The following is a 15,813-nucleotide window of genomic DNA, read 5'->3' as shown; positions in this document are numbered from 1 at the left end:
GATTTTATTGAATGGCAGCTGTTCGATTTGAGCCGTTCACAACGAATCACAGTCACTTTCATAATACATCGATGCTAATAAGTTTGGTATCGATACTTATTCAACATCTGTGCTGCCTTTGCTCCTCCAGAACTTTTACATAATCTGAGCCCCCGTTTTGTGTGAAATTCGGTGTAAATATTGTTATAAGCGACTGCACATCGCATTGTAGCCAATCAGAAATTACTATATTTCATTTGTATTCCAGATTAAACAAAAGATGTCGTTCACACAAGTCGCACGTAGCTGCGGCCGATTTGCGGCTGCTCTGAACACAGTTCGCATTGCCAAAACCGTTGTACAGACACAGTCTAGGATGATGCACCGAATTGCCATGCCTGCTATTGGCAGTCAACTCACTCAAGTAAGGTCACAATAATTAGCTTAAGACATTTGTAAAAGGCGTTCGGGTTTTGAAAGTTAATTAGTTGCGTCCCTAACCTCATTGTGAAAAACTCGACGGGGTATGGAAGTTATTTACTTAGATTTGTCTAAGGAAGAAATTATATCTAGCAATGGCAATCGTAATATTCCAGCACCTATTTTCACATTCATATTTTTGTAATCAAGCCCCTCTTGTGGATTTATTTACCGGCAATTCTGTAAGGTTGGAGCAAATTTTTAATATTTCATTATTATAGAAACAGATGTTTACAATTCGTAACTACTCGGCGAGGAACACTCTTGAAGAAATTGAGCATCGTGTATTGAAAGTCGTATCAGCCTACGACAAAGTGACTGCCGATAAGGTAAAGTGATCTATACGAGAATCCACTAACTTGGTTTCTTTTGTTCTTTTCTTTTTGGGGCTGCGCACATTGCAGGACAGCAGATGTCGCTGGCAAACGCAATCATTGCGCAGTTATTCGGCGAAACCGCCATTGTCGCTGAAGCTTATCAACGAGCGTGTCTTGCTTGTGTTGAAGCTGTACGATAAGATCGATCCCAGCAAGGTAAAAGACCAAGCTCTTGGCCTAGGCGCATTTAATTCAATAATATAATTGCCTTTGCCAGTTGAATTAATCTATTGTGCCGTCCAAAGAAACGAACAAAGCTGCCATAATTTAAAACTATTTTCTTAATTGCAATTTATAATTCAACTATCATTGCAGCTCAATGTGAACTCTCACTTCATCAATGATCTGGGCTTGGACTCGTTGGATCACGTAGAGGTTATCATGGCCATGGAGGATGAGTTTGGTTTTGAGATTCCAGACTCGGATGCTGAGAAGCTTCTGAAACCTGCCGACATCATTAAATACGTCGCCGACAAGGAGGACGTATATGAATAGATGTAATGCGAAAACCTTCAAAGTTTACACATTAATTTTAAATGAAAGGCATCAAATTCAATTTGAAGAATATATAAAATTTAAATAAAAATCTACGTTAATTACATTTAAGTCGATGAACATGACAGCCATTGGTCGCAGCGCGCCTATCAAACGATAACCGATAACATAAACAGCTGACATCAAAACATTCAAAATGTCTGGATAATATTACATTACAATAAAATTACAGGAAAGACAACACACATATTTAGGGAGTACAGAATGAACTTATTTGATTGAGAGCGTAGTTTAGAACATCCACAAAAGTGTCCTGACGTCCAGTCGTGTCCATGGGATTGACCAGTTGTGTGAGGCTGTTGGCACGCAGATAATTCAATTCCATCATGTTCTCTGCAATTGTGGCAAGTTTGGTCTGCTCTTCAGCCGTAAACGCATCTGGCGCCTCTCGCTCGCAGGGCATCAGTTTCGCCAGCTGTTGAACAAACATTTCTAGTTGTGCGATTTTGGCTAACCATTTAGTTTGTTCCTTTTCCAGGGAAGCAGCTTCGTTGTATGCTTGTCGTAACTTCTGTTGAAACTTCTTATAATCGCTGTACACTTTTGCAGCGCTCGGCTGCTCATCCAAGCGATTGCAGATAGGTGCTAGAGATACATTTGAACTGTTAATAGCAGTTTGGTCCAGTATGGTATCGTTCCCCTTCAGAATTGCGGAGTTCGTGCGTTGCAGATCACGCTTTTTCGGCAAACGCTGAAGATTAGTGGGATATGTGTCAAATACTTTGAACAGCTCTGCATATTCATCCATTGTGCCAAGTTCTTTGTTAGACAAAGCCGGTGCCATTTCGGCTTCCTCAGCTTCGACACTTTTAAAGAAATCATTTGTCTTTATAACCGATTTTGTGATGCACAGTTCTTTCAAATTGATAGGATGCTGCTGGACGTACTCATTACATTTCGCAGAAAACACACTAAAATTAAAGTTTTCGTCCATGTCTGTAAATTTTTACTTTTTCGTCTTCGCTTTCTAAAATATAGGCGCGCGTCAAAGGCTTAGGTGTGTTGCAAACAGATTGTGCTCGATTAATCGATAAGTATTTTCAGCTATCGAATGCCGCGAAGTTTAAAATGTTTATAAATCAATTAAATATTATTTATCTTATATTTTTTATTGAGAGATAATTTATAAATTGGGAAGTATAGTTTCATCAAACTCTTAAATCTAATTATTAAATATTTATCCGTATTCGGACTGCACAGTGAGTGAGAATTGTCCTCTGGGTATGGTGTTAGCATAATACCAAATGCGTGTATCCACCAGTACAGCATCACCTGGTTCCACATAGAAGAAAAACGACTGGCATTGGTGGTCACATTCCGGCGCGGGAGACAAAAACCAACTTTTGTTGCCTTGCAGCTGTGCCTGCCACATTAGACGTGGAATATAGTCCAACTGTGAGAGATAGAGAAACGCTTACATAGCTTGTTCAGGACATGACCTCAGTTGTAATTACATGCATGACGGCGCCCTGCTCATAGCCCATCAATATGTAGTCCGTGCTTGGCATTTCGGCATCCACTGGCAGAAAGTGTGGTCGTGGATACAACTTACGCAGCTCCGCCAGAACCATAGGCTGACAAACGCTCCAACCCACGAACCAGGGCGACCCTTCACTTAGATTTACACGCTTTGGCGACATCCTGAAAACGTCGCGCAATGACTTGAGATCCGAATTGAAATGCTGGAACTGACATGCGGTATCCAAAGAGCCCGGTACGCTCTCATACAGCTCTTTTATAGATGTATAATTGAGACTTTGCTTTGCTGACCAATGAGCAATGGCTTTTTTCACAATTATTGGTCGAGAGGAGTATGCATAGCGAGCAAAGTCTTCGCGAGTCAGATTGGGTAAAATTAGAGGCGCCGCAACACCCTTGCAGAACTCACAATCACTGATTGGACGCGTTGCCTCCCAGACCAGATGATTGTTAGGCAAGAAGCAGCGAACGCCGAGTAGAAACGAAATGGTCTCATAGAAAATAGGTGTCGCTATCATTATGAAAAAAATAATCCCCAGAAGCCACAAGAAGTTTAGACGGTTATGATTGGTGTTCATGTCACGCGCCATGCGATATGCTTCTTGCAAATCTGCTCTGGACACTAGGCCAGTGCGCAGAGCATTTAAATGCAGTTCGTCAAGTTTGTCCAGAAATTCATCTCCTAAGCGCTCACGCACTACTCGCATACGATCGCCAAGCGTCCCCATGGGACGGCTTAAAAACTAGAGTGGATAATTTAATATGCTTTTAATAGTTTACTTTATTAAATAAATCATAACTTACCAAAAACATAACAACAGCGCCTTGTTTTTATTTGTTTTCCAACCAGCTGTTTGGCAGTTATCGATTGGTGGCACTCACTTTATTTCAGTGATGTACATATTTAGTATTTAATAGTCGACACATAATTTCATCTCTAGATCGAATATTATTCAACAGCTATCGAGTAATCGTCTATCAAGGCCCCTGTCGCATGGCAGTGAGTTTGCCAATCACTTGCTGCATTGCTCTTTGCTCGGACGTAGTATCGTCCAGCATAAAACCTTAATTTTAGGTTCATTGGTTGGATTTTTAACCGTCTAGTACAAAGTCTACATGACAGAAAGACAAGAATGTGTGTTTAATACTCAGTGAATTAAAGTTTTCATTCATCGTTCATCGCTGCTACTGTGCAAAAGTTGTGACCCAAAAAGAAACCTTCGGTACTGCTGCTTGTCCTCGCCAAAGACACTTTCACTAAACCACCTCCACACACGCCTGTCTAATAGTAACAATTGTGCAATAATAACAGAAACTTAAGATGTCTACGCAGGACAAGGAAAAGGTCATTCGTGTTGGTTCACGAAAAAGTGAGGTAAAGAATATGTATACAAGTCAAAGTCAATATGTGTGTGTGAGTGTGCTGAAATATGTGCATTCGATTTGCTAAACTTTCATTTGAATTTCAATCATGTCGTATACGCTCATCCGTCTACTGCTTGCACCCTCCCTCTCTATCTCTCTCTCTCTCTTCCGCTACAACTCGCTTCACACATATTTATGCAAGAGCAAGACTTGTTGCTCGCCCAACAACAAGAAAATACCGCTGCTGTTGCTTGTTGTTGCTGACTGGGACTGTGTGTTTTTTGGTTAGTGTTATACAACAGCAGCTCAGATTCGTGCGGCTCTCACGCATTGCTTAAATTTGTTGCTGGTGGGGCTGCTCATGCTGCTGCTGCTGCTGCTATTGATGTTGCTGTTGTTTTTGCTGTTGCTCTCATTAAGCTGGCGCAATAGTAATGTCTAACTGCCCGCACTCGCCTGTCGTTTGATTTGTGAGGCTTTGTATCTTTTTATTACTCTGACCATATTTTGCTGGCCATTTGAGTCGTGCTTGACGCGGATTGGCTTGACTTGGGTCTTAGCCTGCCGTTCAGCCATATCAAGGCCACTCACATATATTTTAAATATCGTTGCTAATTAAAATTCGAATTGCCAATTGGCAACAACAACAAATCTAACAGCAGCTGCGACCGCGAGTCTTATTTGAACCCACCATTAATTGTACTGAATTGCTCGCTCTCACTCTCTCTCTCTCTCCTACTTCCTTTCTCCAATTACAGTTCATTTACATTTAGCATTTGCATATGCAATTAAAAGCATTTACTTACGCTACTCTCTCTCTCTCTTATTCTTTATTCCCTTCTCTCCTACAGCTAGCGCTCATTCAGACTAAACATGTCGTCGGCAGACTGCAGAAACTCTATCCGAAGCAAAAGTTCGAGATACGTAAGTGAAAGTTTCCAATTGGAAATGCATTTTCTCATATTTTTGTTTACACAAGTATTTATGATTCTTGCAAACGTGCGTTACTATTAATATTTTATTATGTTTCACCATGACTCATGAATTCTCTGCGGCCTAGCTCAATTCTCTTATCTATTCAGCAATACTCGCGTTAAATTTAATCAGTTTATGAACTGAGAGTCATTGTTGCGACTGCAGTTATATAGAATGCGAGATATTTAGAGAGGCGCGTTCGATTTGCTTCATTGTATATTCACATTATCTTTTCAATTTTGGTTGCGTCTCATTCGCGTGCCTTTTGCCAAAATTTCGCTCAATGTCAATGTCTTTCTTTCTTTTACTTTTTGCTTTTGTTCCGCTCTTTTGCTAAATAACTTTAACGACTGTTGTTTATAGATTAAAAGCACACTTAACTAGATTATCGCAGTTTGACAAACGTGCTGCTGACATAATATAAGCATCTATTGGAATCTATTTATTATTGTAAATATATATATTGTTATCTGGCCTTGATAATAAATTCAAATAGCTTTAACGTTTTTCCTACAAGTATTTCATTTCTATTAAAATAAATATTTACACAGTAGCACTGGCTAAAATCGACTGTAATATGTTTGTTTATGGATATTAAATTAATTTTTAAGGGTGTACGTCTATCAAAAATAATAAATAATTGAGGCCAGTTCTCGTTATTTCGCACACCATTTAATCATTAAATTTGAGTAATGTTAAGAGCCTTGAGCAGCACGCGACATCCCGTTTAGATATTTAATATTTACATCCAACAGTTGGAGTTCGTAAAGTGCAATTAAATAGCGTCCATTCGTAGGCAAATTCAATGTCTGATAAGCTCCAGAATTTGTAGCATTGCGTGCTGATAAAAGAGTACTCGCAATCGTGTTGTTTAAATGGGGGGAACTGAAATCAGTTCGTTTGCGTGTCACGCCTGATTGAACGGGGCCGCTTTTATCTCTGATTATATAAGAATGATATCAGCTGGAATGTCAGGGAAACACCTATAAAGTAGATCGAAGCGGTAATAAAAAGGAAACAACTCATTTGCATCTGTTGTTGATTTTGCAGATACGATGTCTACATTTGGAGATCGTGTGTTGAACGTTTCGCTGCCGAAGATTGGGGAGAAGAGCCTATTCACCCGGGATCTGGAAGATGCACTACGAAATGGCGGTGTCGATTTTGTCGTCCATTCGCTGAAGGATCTGCCCACAGCGCTGCCAACGGGCATGGCTGTGGGCGCGGTGCTGGAACGTGAAGATGCTCGGGATGCGTTGGTGCTGCGCGAGCATCTTAAGGGTCACACCATTGCATCGCTGCCCAAAGGCAGTGTCATTGGTAAGCTAAGCATTCATATAGCTAAAAGCTTTCGACTGACTCATCTTTCATCAACAGGCACATCTTCGCTGCGTCGCACAGCACAAATTCGACGCCAGTATCCGCATTTGATTGTGTGCGATATTCGCGGCAATTTGAATACGCGTTTGGCCAAGCTGGATGCCAAGGACTCCAAGTTTTCGGGCATTATACTGGCACAGGCGGGTCTCGTGCGCATGGGCTGGATGAACCGCATCAGCCAGGTGCTAGAGCCCACGGACCTGCTCTATGCCGTCGGCCAGGGCGCTCTGGCCGTCGAGTGTCGGGCCAACGATGCTCATGTGCTGGGCATGCTTCAGCGGCTCATGTGCTTGAATACCACATGCCGTATTTTGGCCGAACGCAGCTTCCTGAAAACTTTGGGCGGTGGCTGCTCAGCTCCAGTTGCTGTCTGGAGCAAACTGAAAGGCGAGCCAAGCAACATTAGCAATGGCAATCGACAGCAGCAGCAGCAGTTGAAACAGGATGAGGAAGTGGGCTTGTCGCTTACAGGCGCCGTGTGGAGTCTGGATGGTGCTATTGAGATACGCGAGCACTTGGATTGTGCCTTAAATGAATTGGAAACAGATGTGAATCGTCGCAAGCGTGCCGGCGGCAATGACCAACAGCAGCAGCAGGCCCAGGAAGTGGCAAACAATAATGACAGCAACAGCTGCGACTCCCCGCCAGCTACTAAGCGTGCAAGGAATGGCAACAACACGCTTACCAATGGAAATGACAATGGAAATGGCAATGGGTCTGGCTCGGGTTCCGATTCCAGCACGAATAGCCCACGTCAACAGGGCAGTCCACCGGTCATATGTGAGGATGCCTCTGTTACGGGCTACACCATGGAGGAGCTGCTCGAGCGTCATATCGACCTGGCACGCAAGTGCCCCGTTGTTGGTCACGACAATAACAATGCATTGGGTGCTGGCGGGGATGCAGGTGGTGGCGGTGGCGATGCTGACACCAGCAATGCTAACTCATCGGTTCACTGCCCGCTGCAGATGAACGTTGGCCAGGAATTTATGGGCGAGTGTCCGTTCGTTGACAACGAGACAAAGATTTCGTTCGCCAGTGCGGGGAAGTGTCCGGTCACCCACATTGCCACGTTGCCTGCGCAACCGCCCAGCAGTGGAGACGAGCCGGACAATATATCGACGGCGCCGACACCGGCGTTAGCAACAACACCAACGTCTTCCAAATGTCCTTTCTCTGCCATGCACCAAGGCAGTGGCCTTGAAGTCAGCCAAGAGAAAACGGGTCACGCCAAATGTCCGTTCCTACAGAAGACGGTGCAAATGTTCGACTATGCCGATGAGCAGCAGCCACAGCCACAGCAGCTCAAGCTGCCCGTGCTCATTGAGGATGTGGACAACTTGTTTTGTGGTCTCTATCAGCATGCATGCCACAGCAGGGACATCTACGAGAAGGCCAATTGGCTTGGCCAAACTCTGGCCGAGCGGCTCATCAAGAAGGGCGCACTCGATGTTATGAAGGTGGCCCAAGCTGAGATTCATAGCAAGGTGGGATCCTGATCGTGAAACAAAGCAGTCACCGGCACAGGCACAGGCAAACTCTGCATCCGCATCATCGCACCATCACAATCCATTCAAGAGTACACATTAAGTAGAAAAGTTGAACTAGTAAATTGTTTTTATTATTTGTTGAGTTACGCGCGGGATCTGCGTAAATCATTTTTGTTGGGGGTTTGTCTTAAGGCTACTCATTAAAACACATAGCAACGCATGTAGAGAACAAAAAATATATACATTTAATATATATGTACATATATGGAACGCTCTGCTATACAAACTGCTCTCAAATTATAGTTGGTTTTCCTTCTTGTAAACTACATTTGCGCTTATTGTTACATGAAAGTCGGAACAATATATATCTAAAAAAAAAAAACTAAAAATATATTTCCTTAATTAAATGTTTCCATTTAGTTGACAGTTGTGTTGGGTCATTTAAGGTTTTGTACTCGTTACAAATGGTTTCATTTTCCTTAAAAAGAAATTACAAAATAAAATATTCAGTCATTGGGGCATCTCTAAGGCCAGCTGAATTGATGTGATAAGATCTGAAAAAGTAAAGCATTAAGATCGAACATTCTTCAGACAACATACGCAATATTACTTACCTTAATTAATTGGAGCCCTTGTGTTTCTTATTCAAGTGGGAGCTCAAGAAATTTGCCGCAGCGAAAACCTTTTCACAGTTCTTGAAGCCGCACGGCAGACCATCGACTGCATTGCAGAAGGAGAAATGTTTGACATACTCCAAGTTGTCGGCGTAGGCCACCTTGCAATTGGGACAGGTCAGTTGTACAATATGCTTCTTACGCATATGCGAATCGAGACGCTTGCGGGAGCCAACGACCTTGCTGCAGACGTTGCAGCTCAGCTCCGATTCCAGAGAGTCGAGTTTAATGCGCTTGTGCGGCTTGACATTGGGATTGATCTCATCGAGCAGATCAATGACATCTCCCGCCTTCAATTTGTCCGCCTTAGAATTATTCAGCGACTTCAGCTCTGCAGTGAGGGACACTTGAGACTCGTCGGCCGTATCCGCCTGTGATGATTCCTCTTCTCGCTGCTTACGCTTGCTCGATTTCTTTGGTGATCCATTCATGCTTTCTGATAAGTTTATATCTTCTACTTCTTTTTGGGATTTGAATTTCTTAGTTTGCATGCCGTTCTCTATAGCTTGTGATGAATCTAGCGAATCAATATCTTTTATGGCCCTACTCTTTTTGGTGATCTGTGTCGAGTCCACGCTGTTTTCCTGGGTGGGCGTGGCTGGTATTTGCTCGCCCTTTGATTTTGATTTATTCATGATATCCGATTGAGTGGACTCAGTTCTGGGTTTCTTTTTGATAGGCGACTCCAACAGCGACTCAAAGGTTTGCTTGAGCATTTGTGTTGGTTTCTTAGTCTTCTTTGACTTGTCTGCGACAATTGCACTATCCTCGTTTGATTTGCTCTCTTTTGGCATTGGTAGATCCTCGATAAGTTCGTCAAGGACTTCAACGATGGTTTTATCAATAAGGTAGTCGGATTTTTCTGCTTCTTTTTCCGGATTTTTAGCTGGCGAGTTCAACATTGTCTGGACAGCTGACTCATTCCTTTCAATCAACTCCGCTGCTACAGTCTTGCGCCTGGCTGCAATTTTTACTGGCAATTGTGGGTAGCCGGTTTTCATAGTTTTAGCTGGGCTACGTTCGACTGATACAGTTTTGCGTCGAATCTTAATTTTAGCTGGCGTTTCTTTTTTGATAGCCCCTTCCCCATTACCGGTGATATGTTTGACTTTAATGTGGTGATTCAATGTTTTCTTGTACATAAAGTAACTGTCGCACACTTCGCATTTGAATACCTTGGGACGGTCGACGTTGTGGACAGTCTTTAAATGTTCCTGCAACGACTTGACTTCATCCAGTTCAAGTTGGCATAATTCGCACTGATATTTGCTGGACTGTATCTCTGGCTGAATCGGCTGCCCTGCGGGTTTTGGTGTCGACGAGTTGGTGTCTGTGACGGCGAAAGTATATTCATCATTTGCGACAGCTTCTAGCGGCTTTTGCTTTGGCTTTAGGGCAGTTAAGACTGCCAGCTGTGGATCGGGAGCAATTTGTTTCTCATCTTTCTCCTCGGTAATCCCATGTGTCAACAAATGCGCCTTTAGGGATTTCACTACACCAAAACTTTTGGCACATTTCAAGCAGTTGTAAATGCGGGGACGCTTTTGGCCATGCAATTCCTTTAAATGTCGTTTCATTGGGATAGGATTGGGGGAAGTGAAGTCGCACAGTTTGCACTCGAAGCCAATAGAGATGTTCTTAAAATCTACCTTTTCGATGGTACCTTCTTCCTCTTCTCCATCCTCTTCCTCAGAGTCGGTGACAGTATCGTCGCTTTTACCGAACAGCTGATTGAATTCCTTGTTCTTTTTGGGCACATCCTTGGCCGTTGTTATCTTAATTGAATTCTGCAGACTCTTCTCGAGGTCGTCTTGTTGTTTCTTAGGAGTAGATGGCACTGCTGTTATTGGTGTGCTTGTCTGTGGCAACTTTGCCTTAGCCGGCAGAGTCTTTGGACTCTGCTGTACGTTTGTGGGCGTGTCATTAATGTTTTTAATGATTTTCTTATCTTTTTTGCTGGGTGTCGCCGATGTTGGCTGTTTAGCTGATACTTTGGGACTGTCAACGATTGACAAACGTCTTGTCGGCTCTGTATCGCCCTCATCATCAGGGACTAGAACAGTCTCAATCTGCTGCTGTTTCTGCTTCTTGGCAACTGGCAACAATTTGGAAACCATTTCAACGGCTTTTGCGATAGCGCCGGTTGTGGCATGCAAAGTGGAAGCACATAGACTGCATAACTTAACAGGTGTTGCGACTGGTATCTGAAATATAAAATATGCATATTTATTTATGTACACTTATATATGTACTATATGGAAATCAATTCATGTCTTAGACTGTACTTACGGTCAAATGGGTGACACTTTGTAGAATGTCAACGATTTTGCAGCCAGCAAATTGTTTTCTGGCCGTGTAAATCTGATTTGCATCCTTCTCGATCTGACAATAGTCACAAAGGATTAGCTCCTTTTTCGAATTGCCGCTCATTTTGTCCTATATTTAAAATGCTTAAAATCCGAGTAGCAGCACGTTGTTTCCAGCAATACAATTTGAAATGTCTGGTTACACTGGTTACACAACGTATGTTAATAAAAAACGAGGGCTGCACACTCGATACACTCGTCTATCATCGATAAAATTACAACTATCGATATTTCTTGTTTTGCTGATTTTAAATATAACGATCACTCACATTCAACTGGCTACAGTTGTTAACTTATCGCATTGAGCTGCCCCTGATTTGCGTCTACTTGAAATTAACGCACCCCGAGGCAGCCGGATTTTGTTACCATTTCAATGCCCAAACGTGCCAGTAAATGCCGAAGCTTATCTCTCTGGGCCAGCTGTGAGTGATTGAGCACTCGTTAAGCCTAATTGTCGCCACATTTGGCATTTGGCACGAGAGTCGTTGGACTTTTCGAGGTAGTTCCTCGGTCAACATTTGCATTTTTTTGGCATGGAATTTAGTATCCGATTCCGCTTGACAGTAATTACGTCCGAACGGCTCAAGTTCGCACAGCAAAATGTGTTTGATTTCAATGAAGGTCATACGACAATGCTCGGTACCTAACTAATACCTCAGCGCAATCATTTGTTGATTGATTTCTAGCGACGCGAATTCAATAAGCAAGCTCTTTACAGTAGCTATTTGCCCTGTCTTCCAAACATGGCATATTCGCTATATCAAGTGCTTCACTGGGAACTTAAAGATTTTTTGCCAAATATTGTGTTTGCCCGAACAATTGGCCATTGAAGCTACATAATTTCATGTACTTATTCCGCATAATTGCTTTAAGGAATTTCATTTTTGCATTTAGTTTCCCATCGGTCATTATTTGCTATGTGCTTGAACTCGTTGGCGCAACTTAAAAGTTCAATTAAGAAGCGAATTCGAATTCGAATTCGAGCTTGAATATTATAAATCAACTGGTGGGTGGCGGATTGCGAGAAAGCTGGACTCCGCACTTAATTAACAACTGAATCATTTTAATTACTTTGGTGTAATTGTATATTCACTCGTTTAATGCCCTGCTTGGTCGGCTGTGCCTTATAAGTAAACTTGATTTACTTAACTCGATCAGAGCCGACTTGACCTCCAGCCCTGGCCAGCTGTGGCTTTTGCCTACTATTTCTCTTCTTTTTCTTCTTCTTCAACTACTATTAGTGCTTCTGCTACTTCTATGACTGCTTCTTCAGCTGCTTTGTCGAGCGGTTGGCATTGTGTAAAGCAGAATATACTCTCAATAGAAACCGAAACGAAGTTTCTCTAGCTGTGAAATCTGCCAAGCGGCAGCAACAGCAACAGAAACAGCAACGGCACCGGCAGCCCAAGGCCAAGCAAATTACAACAGCGGCTGGCTATGGCGGTCGTCCGGCTATGATGGCTAAAGCTTTTGTGCCGTAATTGAGTTCATTATCATAATAACCCATTGACCAACTTGTCAACCCAACAATATAGTTGTAAGAAACGCCACAAGCGTTCTACCTTCCAGTGGGTGTTCACTCCAAAGAACTCTTTAAGCCATAAGCAGGCTTTATTAACATTTAGCCAATTTACATATTATAAAAAAAACCTCACTCTAAGTTTGTATACATAGTATATGATTAATTATTTAGTTAGTATATACATTATTAATTTGTTCTTATTTTTAGTGCTTTTTTATGCATACAATATATAGTATAGATTTATTATGTAAATATTCTACAGTTTATCAGGTTTAGTATATTATATAATATATATATTTAGTATATTTTGATACATATTCTCCCTGTAGGGTTACTAACTTTTGTCTATATTCAGTACTATATTTACTGATTATTATACATACTTATATTTAGTATTATATTTTATATTTATGCATTATTCATTCCGCATTTATTTATTGGTTATTCAGTATATAATTAATACATTTTCCATAAATATTTCAAATACTCAATTGCCCCAAATGCAAAAAGAGCTTGCCTTAATTCGCATCGAGGTAATCGATTTTGTCACCTTTGATTAATTGTCCGGCATCGAGTGAGGCATTAACTGCAGCGTTTACGTAATAAATTTAATTAATACACTTAAGCATTTACAGAATTAATGGATTGTCGTTAGGCATAAACAACAGCAGCAGCAACACAAATCGTGTGCACACTTGACCCAAACATTGGCTTGTCCATGTTAAAGGCTATCCAAGTCGCATTCTAAACGGAGCTAAGCTTTTGTAATTTGAGTTCCAGTCATATTTTCAGTACTATATTTTTTGGTTTAATTATTGTTTTATTTTTGCGACTTCCCACAGTCGCGGAAGTTGAGCCAAACTTAAAGTTCAGCTAATTCGTAGCCATTATTTCTTTACATTTATAAATAGAAGTCTTAAATCGGTGTGGAGAATTACTTTAAAAATAGCAACATCTAAAACGCAGAGGTCTCTATATTTGATTTCTAAAAATAAATATAAGCTAATGAACAATATGATGAACAAGAAGAAGAAGAAGCAGAAGACGCACAGCTGACGAACAAATTGAATGTTTATTTTGCTAATAAATGTGTGCATTAAATTTAATTGAACAACTTTAAGCTTGTAATCAAGCATTCGCTAAGCAAAATCAATTTAATTACTCCACTAACTGCCATTCCCTGGGCATGTACGCAAAAAAAAAAAAAGTAAATAGAAAAAACCCAGTGATCTGTTTTTATGTTAATGCGGAAGTTGAATACCAAAATATATTTATATCAAATTGACTGTGTAATGCTATTTAATTATCCAGTATTATCTATATTTAAGAAGAAGTCCAACAAAAGGCCTTTTGCCCACTTATGCTCGACAATCCCACTTCAGTAACAATAGCTAGAGACCGAGCAGAACCAATAGCAAATACACCTGATGCGGTGTCTATGCCGATGCCACTGACAATATCATTAACAACAAAGAATACAACACCGATGACAACAGCAACAACAACAAGAAGAACAGCATCAAGAATTATGACAATAACATTATGAAACTTGCCAGCATCATTTTGCAGCGATTTATTACTAAGCAAGTAGAAAGAAGTGCTCCAGTCGAGCGTGTACGACTGACAGATACCCTGAGCTCCCTGAGCTCATTAGAAGCATAAATAGAAACGTTATTCAGCATTCATTACTCCTCATTCATCATTCTTCATTATTCTCTTCATATCCTTGTTCATTCTGCATTCTTATTCATCATCATCAGATATGCAGTCATATGGACACGAATATATCGATTGAGATCTTTATTCTGATCAATGCCTTTTTTTTATTATTCCATGATACTTAGTGCTCAATTACATTTACCCATTTTGTTCAGTGTATACAAAAATAAAATTTGCCCGCGTCATTTTGTAGCGATTTATTATTAATAAAAACGCAGCCAGAAATAGAAAAGATTAGCGAAAATACATTAAAGAATAAATATATACTTGATGTGTAAAATACATGGAACAAGCGGCAGTAGATTGATCGAGAATAGCTGACTAACAGATGACCTGTATCCATGGTAGCTCCATGCCTCAAGTAGTCGATGTTTATCAGAGCAATGTATAACTCAATGGATGGACAGCAATGCGGAACCAAAAATTATTTATGCACGTAGACAAAAAAAAAAAAGGATTATAAAAGCCAAGTTAATTCGAATGCTGCGCTAAAAAGACTTAAAGGTTTTACATAATAAATTATAGATGCTATGCAAGACAATTATAGCACGACGCATAAAATGTGCCGGATTATGGACGGCTTGTCAGCTTGTCATGTTCCATTGTCTTGGTATGCCATAGAGCAAAGTTATCTCCACTAGAATATGAATATGAATATGGATCGGAACATGAAGCTGCGATGTAAGTGGAACAGCTCCCGCACTTCCGGGTCAACTGCCTTTTTGGGATCGAGAGTGGCGAAGGCATCACGGGTCGCGTGTGTGTGCCCCGATGCTGTGAAGCTGTGACGCTGGGAAGCCGAGATACCGAAATGCGATAAGCGTTCATTAGCTAATTGCTTTGTTTTGCCATGCGATGCGCACTGTGTGACAAATAATTTGTTTAGCTCATTCCGCACGCTTGCCAAAACTCCGAAAAAAGGAGAAAAAAAATTGTGATTAATGATTGTTTGAATATTTTCGGCAGCAGGCCAAGCCAAACCAAGAGCCAAGCCAAGCTAAAGCTGGCAAAGACCAAATGCGCATTGTCGAATTAGCCTTAATTATTTGACGGCATTCGCTGTCATCATTTCGTTTATGCAAGAATTGAAAAGAACTGAATGGCTCAAACTTCGAAACTCCAAATCGAAACCGGCAAATGGGGCGTTGTTGCTCCGGGCGCTTGTACTCTCCCAGCTTTGGCGGCATCATATGTATATGTATTTGGCGTTAAGGAAAGCCCGCTAATCTCTGGTTCCGCATTGCTGTCCATCAATGAATAATGAATAATGAATACATTCGCTGATCTGGCTCAAAGCGGAACGGCGTGTGGCCAACTGCACAGGCATCCCCATAGGCAGGGGCAGCTCCACGGACCACCCATGGGCATAGGCAAAGACCGATTTGCTATGGTTTATACTATTTGCTACTCTAACTCTATAGATCAAGGCTCCTCTTGTGATTCTTCTTTGTG

At 41.4% G+C, this 15,813-nt stretch overlaps 5 protein-coding genes across 10 annotated transcripts; 2 read left to right on the top strand and 3 right to left on the bottom strand.

The window, feature by feature from the left end:
- The first annotated feature begins 13 nt into the window (after positions 1-13).
- On the top strand, positions 14-1,437 carry ND-ACP (NADH dehydrogenase (ubiquinone) acyl carrier protein). 4 transcript variants are annotated; one of them, XM_089468742.1, is made up of 5 exons: positions 14-173; positions 248-403; positions 687-773; positions 864-992; positions 1,152-1,437. In XM_089468742.1, the coding sequence occupies exons 2-5, from the start codon at positions 260-262 to the stop codon at positions 1,329-1,331; spliced, it is 540 nt and encodes a 179-aa protein (XP_089324868.1). In that variant the 5' UTR covers positions 14-173; positions 248-259; the 3' UTR covers positions 1,332-1,437. The 4 variants fall into 4 exon arrangements, with proteins under 4 accessions (XP_089324868.1, XP_089324867.1, XP_017863206.1 ...); XM_089468741.1 differs by lacking the exon at positions 864-992 and having other exon boundaries at positions 687-788; XM_018007717.2 differs by lacking the exon at positions 864-992 and having other exon boundaries at positions 681-788.
- On the bottom strand, positions 1,388-2,413 carry msd5 (mitotic spindle density 5). The gene has a single exon (XM_018007715.2). It carries the CDS (start codon positions 2,323-2,325, stop codon positions 1,582-1,584), a length of 744 nt encoding a protein of 247 aa, XP_017863204.1. The 5' UTR covers positions 2,326-2,413; the 3' UTR covers positions 1,388-1,581.
- Positions 2,414-2,479: 66 nt separating this feature from the next.
- On the bottom strand, positions 2,480-3,829 carry LOC108613919 (uncharacterized). Its single transcript, XM_018007714.2, has 3 exons — positions 3,675-3,829; positions 2,846-3,613; positions 2,480-2,784 (listed from the first exon to the last, which is right to left on the bottom strand). The coding sequence occupies exons 1-3, from the start codon at positions 3,681-3,683 to the stop codon at positions 2,569-2,571; spliced, it is 993 nt and encodes a 330-aa protein (XP_017863203.1). The 5' UTR covers positions 3,684-3,829; the 3' UTR covers positions 2,480-2,568.
- A 45-nt stretch (positions 3,830-3,874) lies between these two features.
- Hmbs (porphobilinogen deaminase-like protein l(3)02640) lies at positions 3,875-8,487 on the top strand. 3 transcript variants are annotated; one of them, XM_018007709.2, is made up of 4 exons: positions 3,875-4,245; positions 5,087-5,159; positions 6,261-6,530; positions 6,588-8,487. In XM_018007709.2, the coding sequence occupies exons 1-4, from the start codon at positions 4,192-4,194 to the stop codon at positions 8,087-8,089; spliced, it is 1,899 nt and encodes a 632-aa protein (XP_017863198.1). In that variant the 5' UTR covers positions 3,875-4,191; the 3' UTR covers positions 8,090-8,487. The 3 variants fall into 3 exon arrangements, with proteins under 3 accessions (XP_017863198.1, XP_089324861.1, XP_089324862.1); XM_089468735.1 differs by lacking the exons at positions 3,875-4,245; positions 5,087-5,159 and adding an exon at positions 5,679-5,824; XM_089468736.1 differs by lacking the exons at positions 3,875-4,245; positions 5,087-5,159 and adding an exon at positions 5,927-6,200.
- On the bottom strand, positions 8,303-11,273 carry indra (zinc finger protein indra). The gene is made up of 3 exons (XM_018007706.2): positions 11,044-11,273; positions 8,695-10,958; positions 8,303-8,634 (listed from the first exon to the last, which is right to left on the bottom strand). Exons 1-2 carry the CDS (start codon positions 11,182-11,184, stop codon positions 8,700-8,702), a joined length of 2,400 nt encoding a protein of 799 aa, XP_017863195.1. The 5' UTR covers positions 11,185-11,273; the 3' UTR covers positions 8,303-8,634; positions 8,695-8,699.
- Between the last annotated feature and the right edge of the window lie 4,540 nt (positions 11,274-15,813).

Source organism: Drosophila arizonae, chromosome 4, assembly GCF_054131065.1.
Source record: "Drosophila arizonae isolate 15081-1271.41 chromosome 4, UAZ_ARI_1.0, whole genome shotgun sequence".
In the NCBI taxonomy this organism is placed as follows: domain Eukaryota; kingdom Metazoa; phylum Arthropoda; class Insecta; order Diptera; family Drosophilidae; genus Drosophila; species Drosophila arizonae.
Note: the sequence above shows the minus strand (reverse complement) of the source record. Positions and strands in the feature narration are given on the sequence as shown.

Excerpts from the sequence above, each read along its gene's own strand:
- ND-ACP (XM_089468742.1), top strand. The coding sequence starts at position 260 with ATGTCGTTCACACAAGTCGCACGTAGCTGCGGCCGATTTGCGGCTGCT. Across the intron at positions 774-863 it reads TCGTATCAGCCTACGACAAA|GACAGCAGATGTCGCTGGCA; the intron begins GTGACTGCCGAT and ends CGCACATTGCAG. Across the intron at positions 993-1,151 it reads ATAAGATCGATCCCAGCAAG|CTCAATGTGAACTCTCACTT; the intron begins GTAAAAGACCAA and ends CTATCATTGCAG.
- msd5 (XM_018007715.2), bottom strand. The coding sequence starts at position 2,325 with ATGGACGAAAACTTTAATTTTAGTGTGTTTTCTGCGAAATGTAATGAG.
- LOC108613919 (XM_018007714.2), bottom strand. Across the intron at positions 2,785-2,845 it reads AGCAGGGCGCCGTCATGCAT|TTGGACTATATTCCACGTCT; the intron begins GTAATTACAACT and ends TATCTCTCACAG.
- Hmbs (XM_018007709.2), top strand. The coding sequence starts at position 4,192 with ATGTCTACGCAGGACAAGGAAAAGGTCATTCGTGTTGGTTCACGAAAA. Across the intron at positions 4,246-5,086 it reads TTGGTTCACGAAAAAGTGAG|CTAGCGCTCATTCAGACTAA; the intron begins GTAAAGAATATG and ends TCTCTCCTACAG. Across the intron at positions 5,160-6,260 it reads GAAGCAAAAGTTCGAGATAC|ATACGATGTCTACATTTGGA; the intron begins GTAAGTGAAAGT and ends TTGATTTTGCAG.
- indra (XM_018007706.2), bottom strand. The coding sequence starts at position 11,184 with ATGAGCGGCAATTCGAAAAAGGAGCTAATCCTTTGTGACTATTGTCAG. Across the intron at positions 10,959-11,043 it reads AAAGTGTCACCCATTTGACC|ATACCAGTCGCAACACCTGT; the intron begins GTAAGTACAGTC and ends TTTATATTTCAG.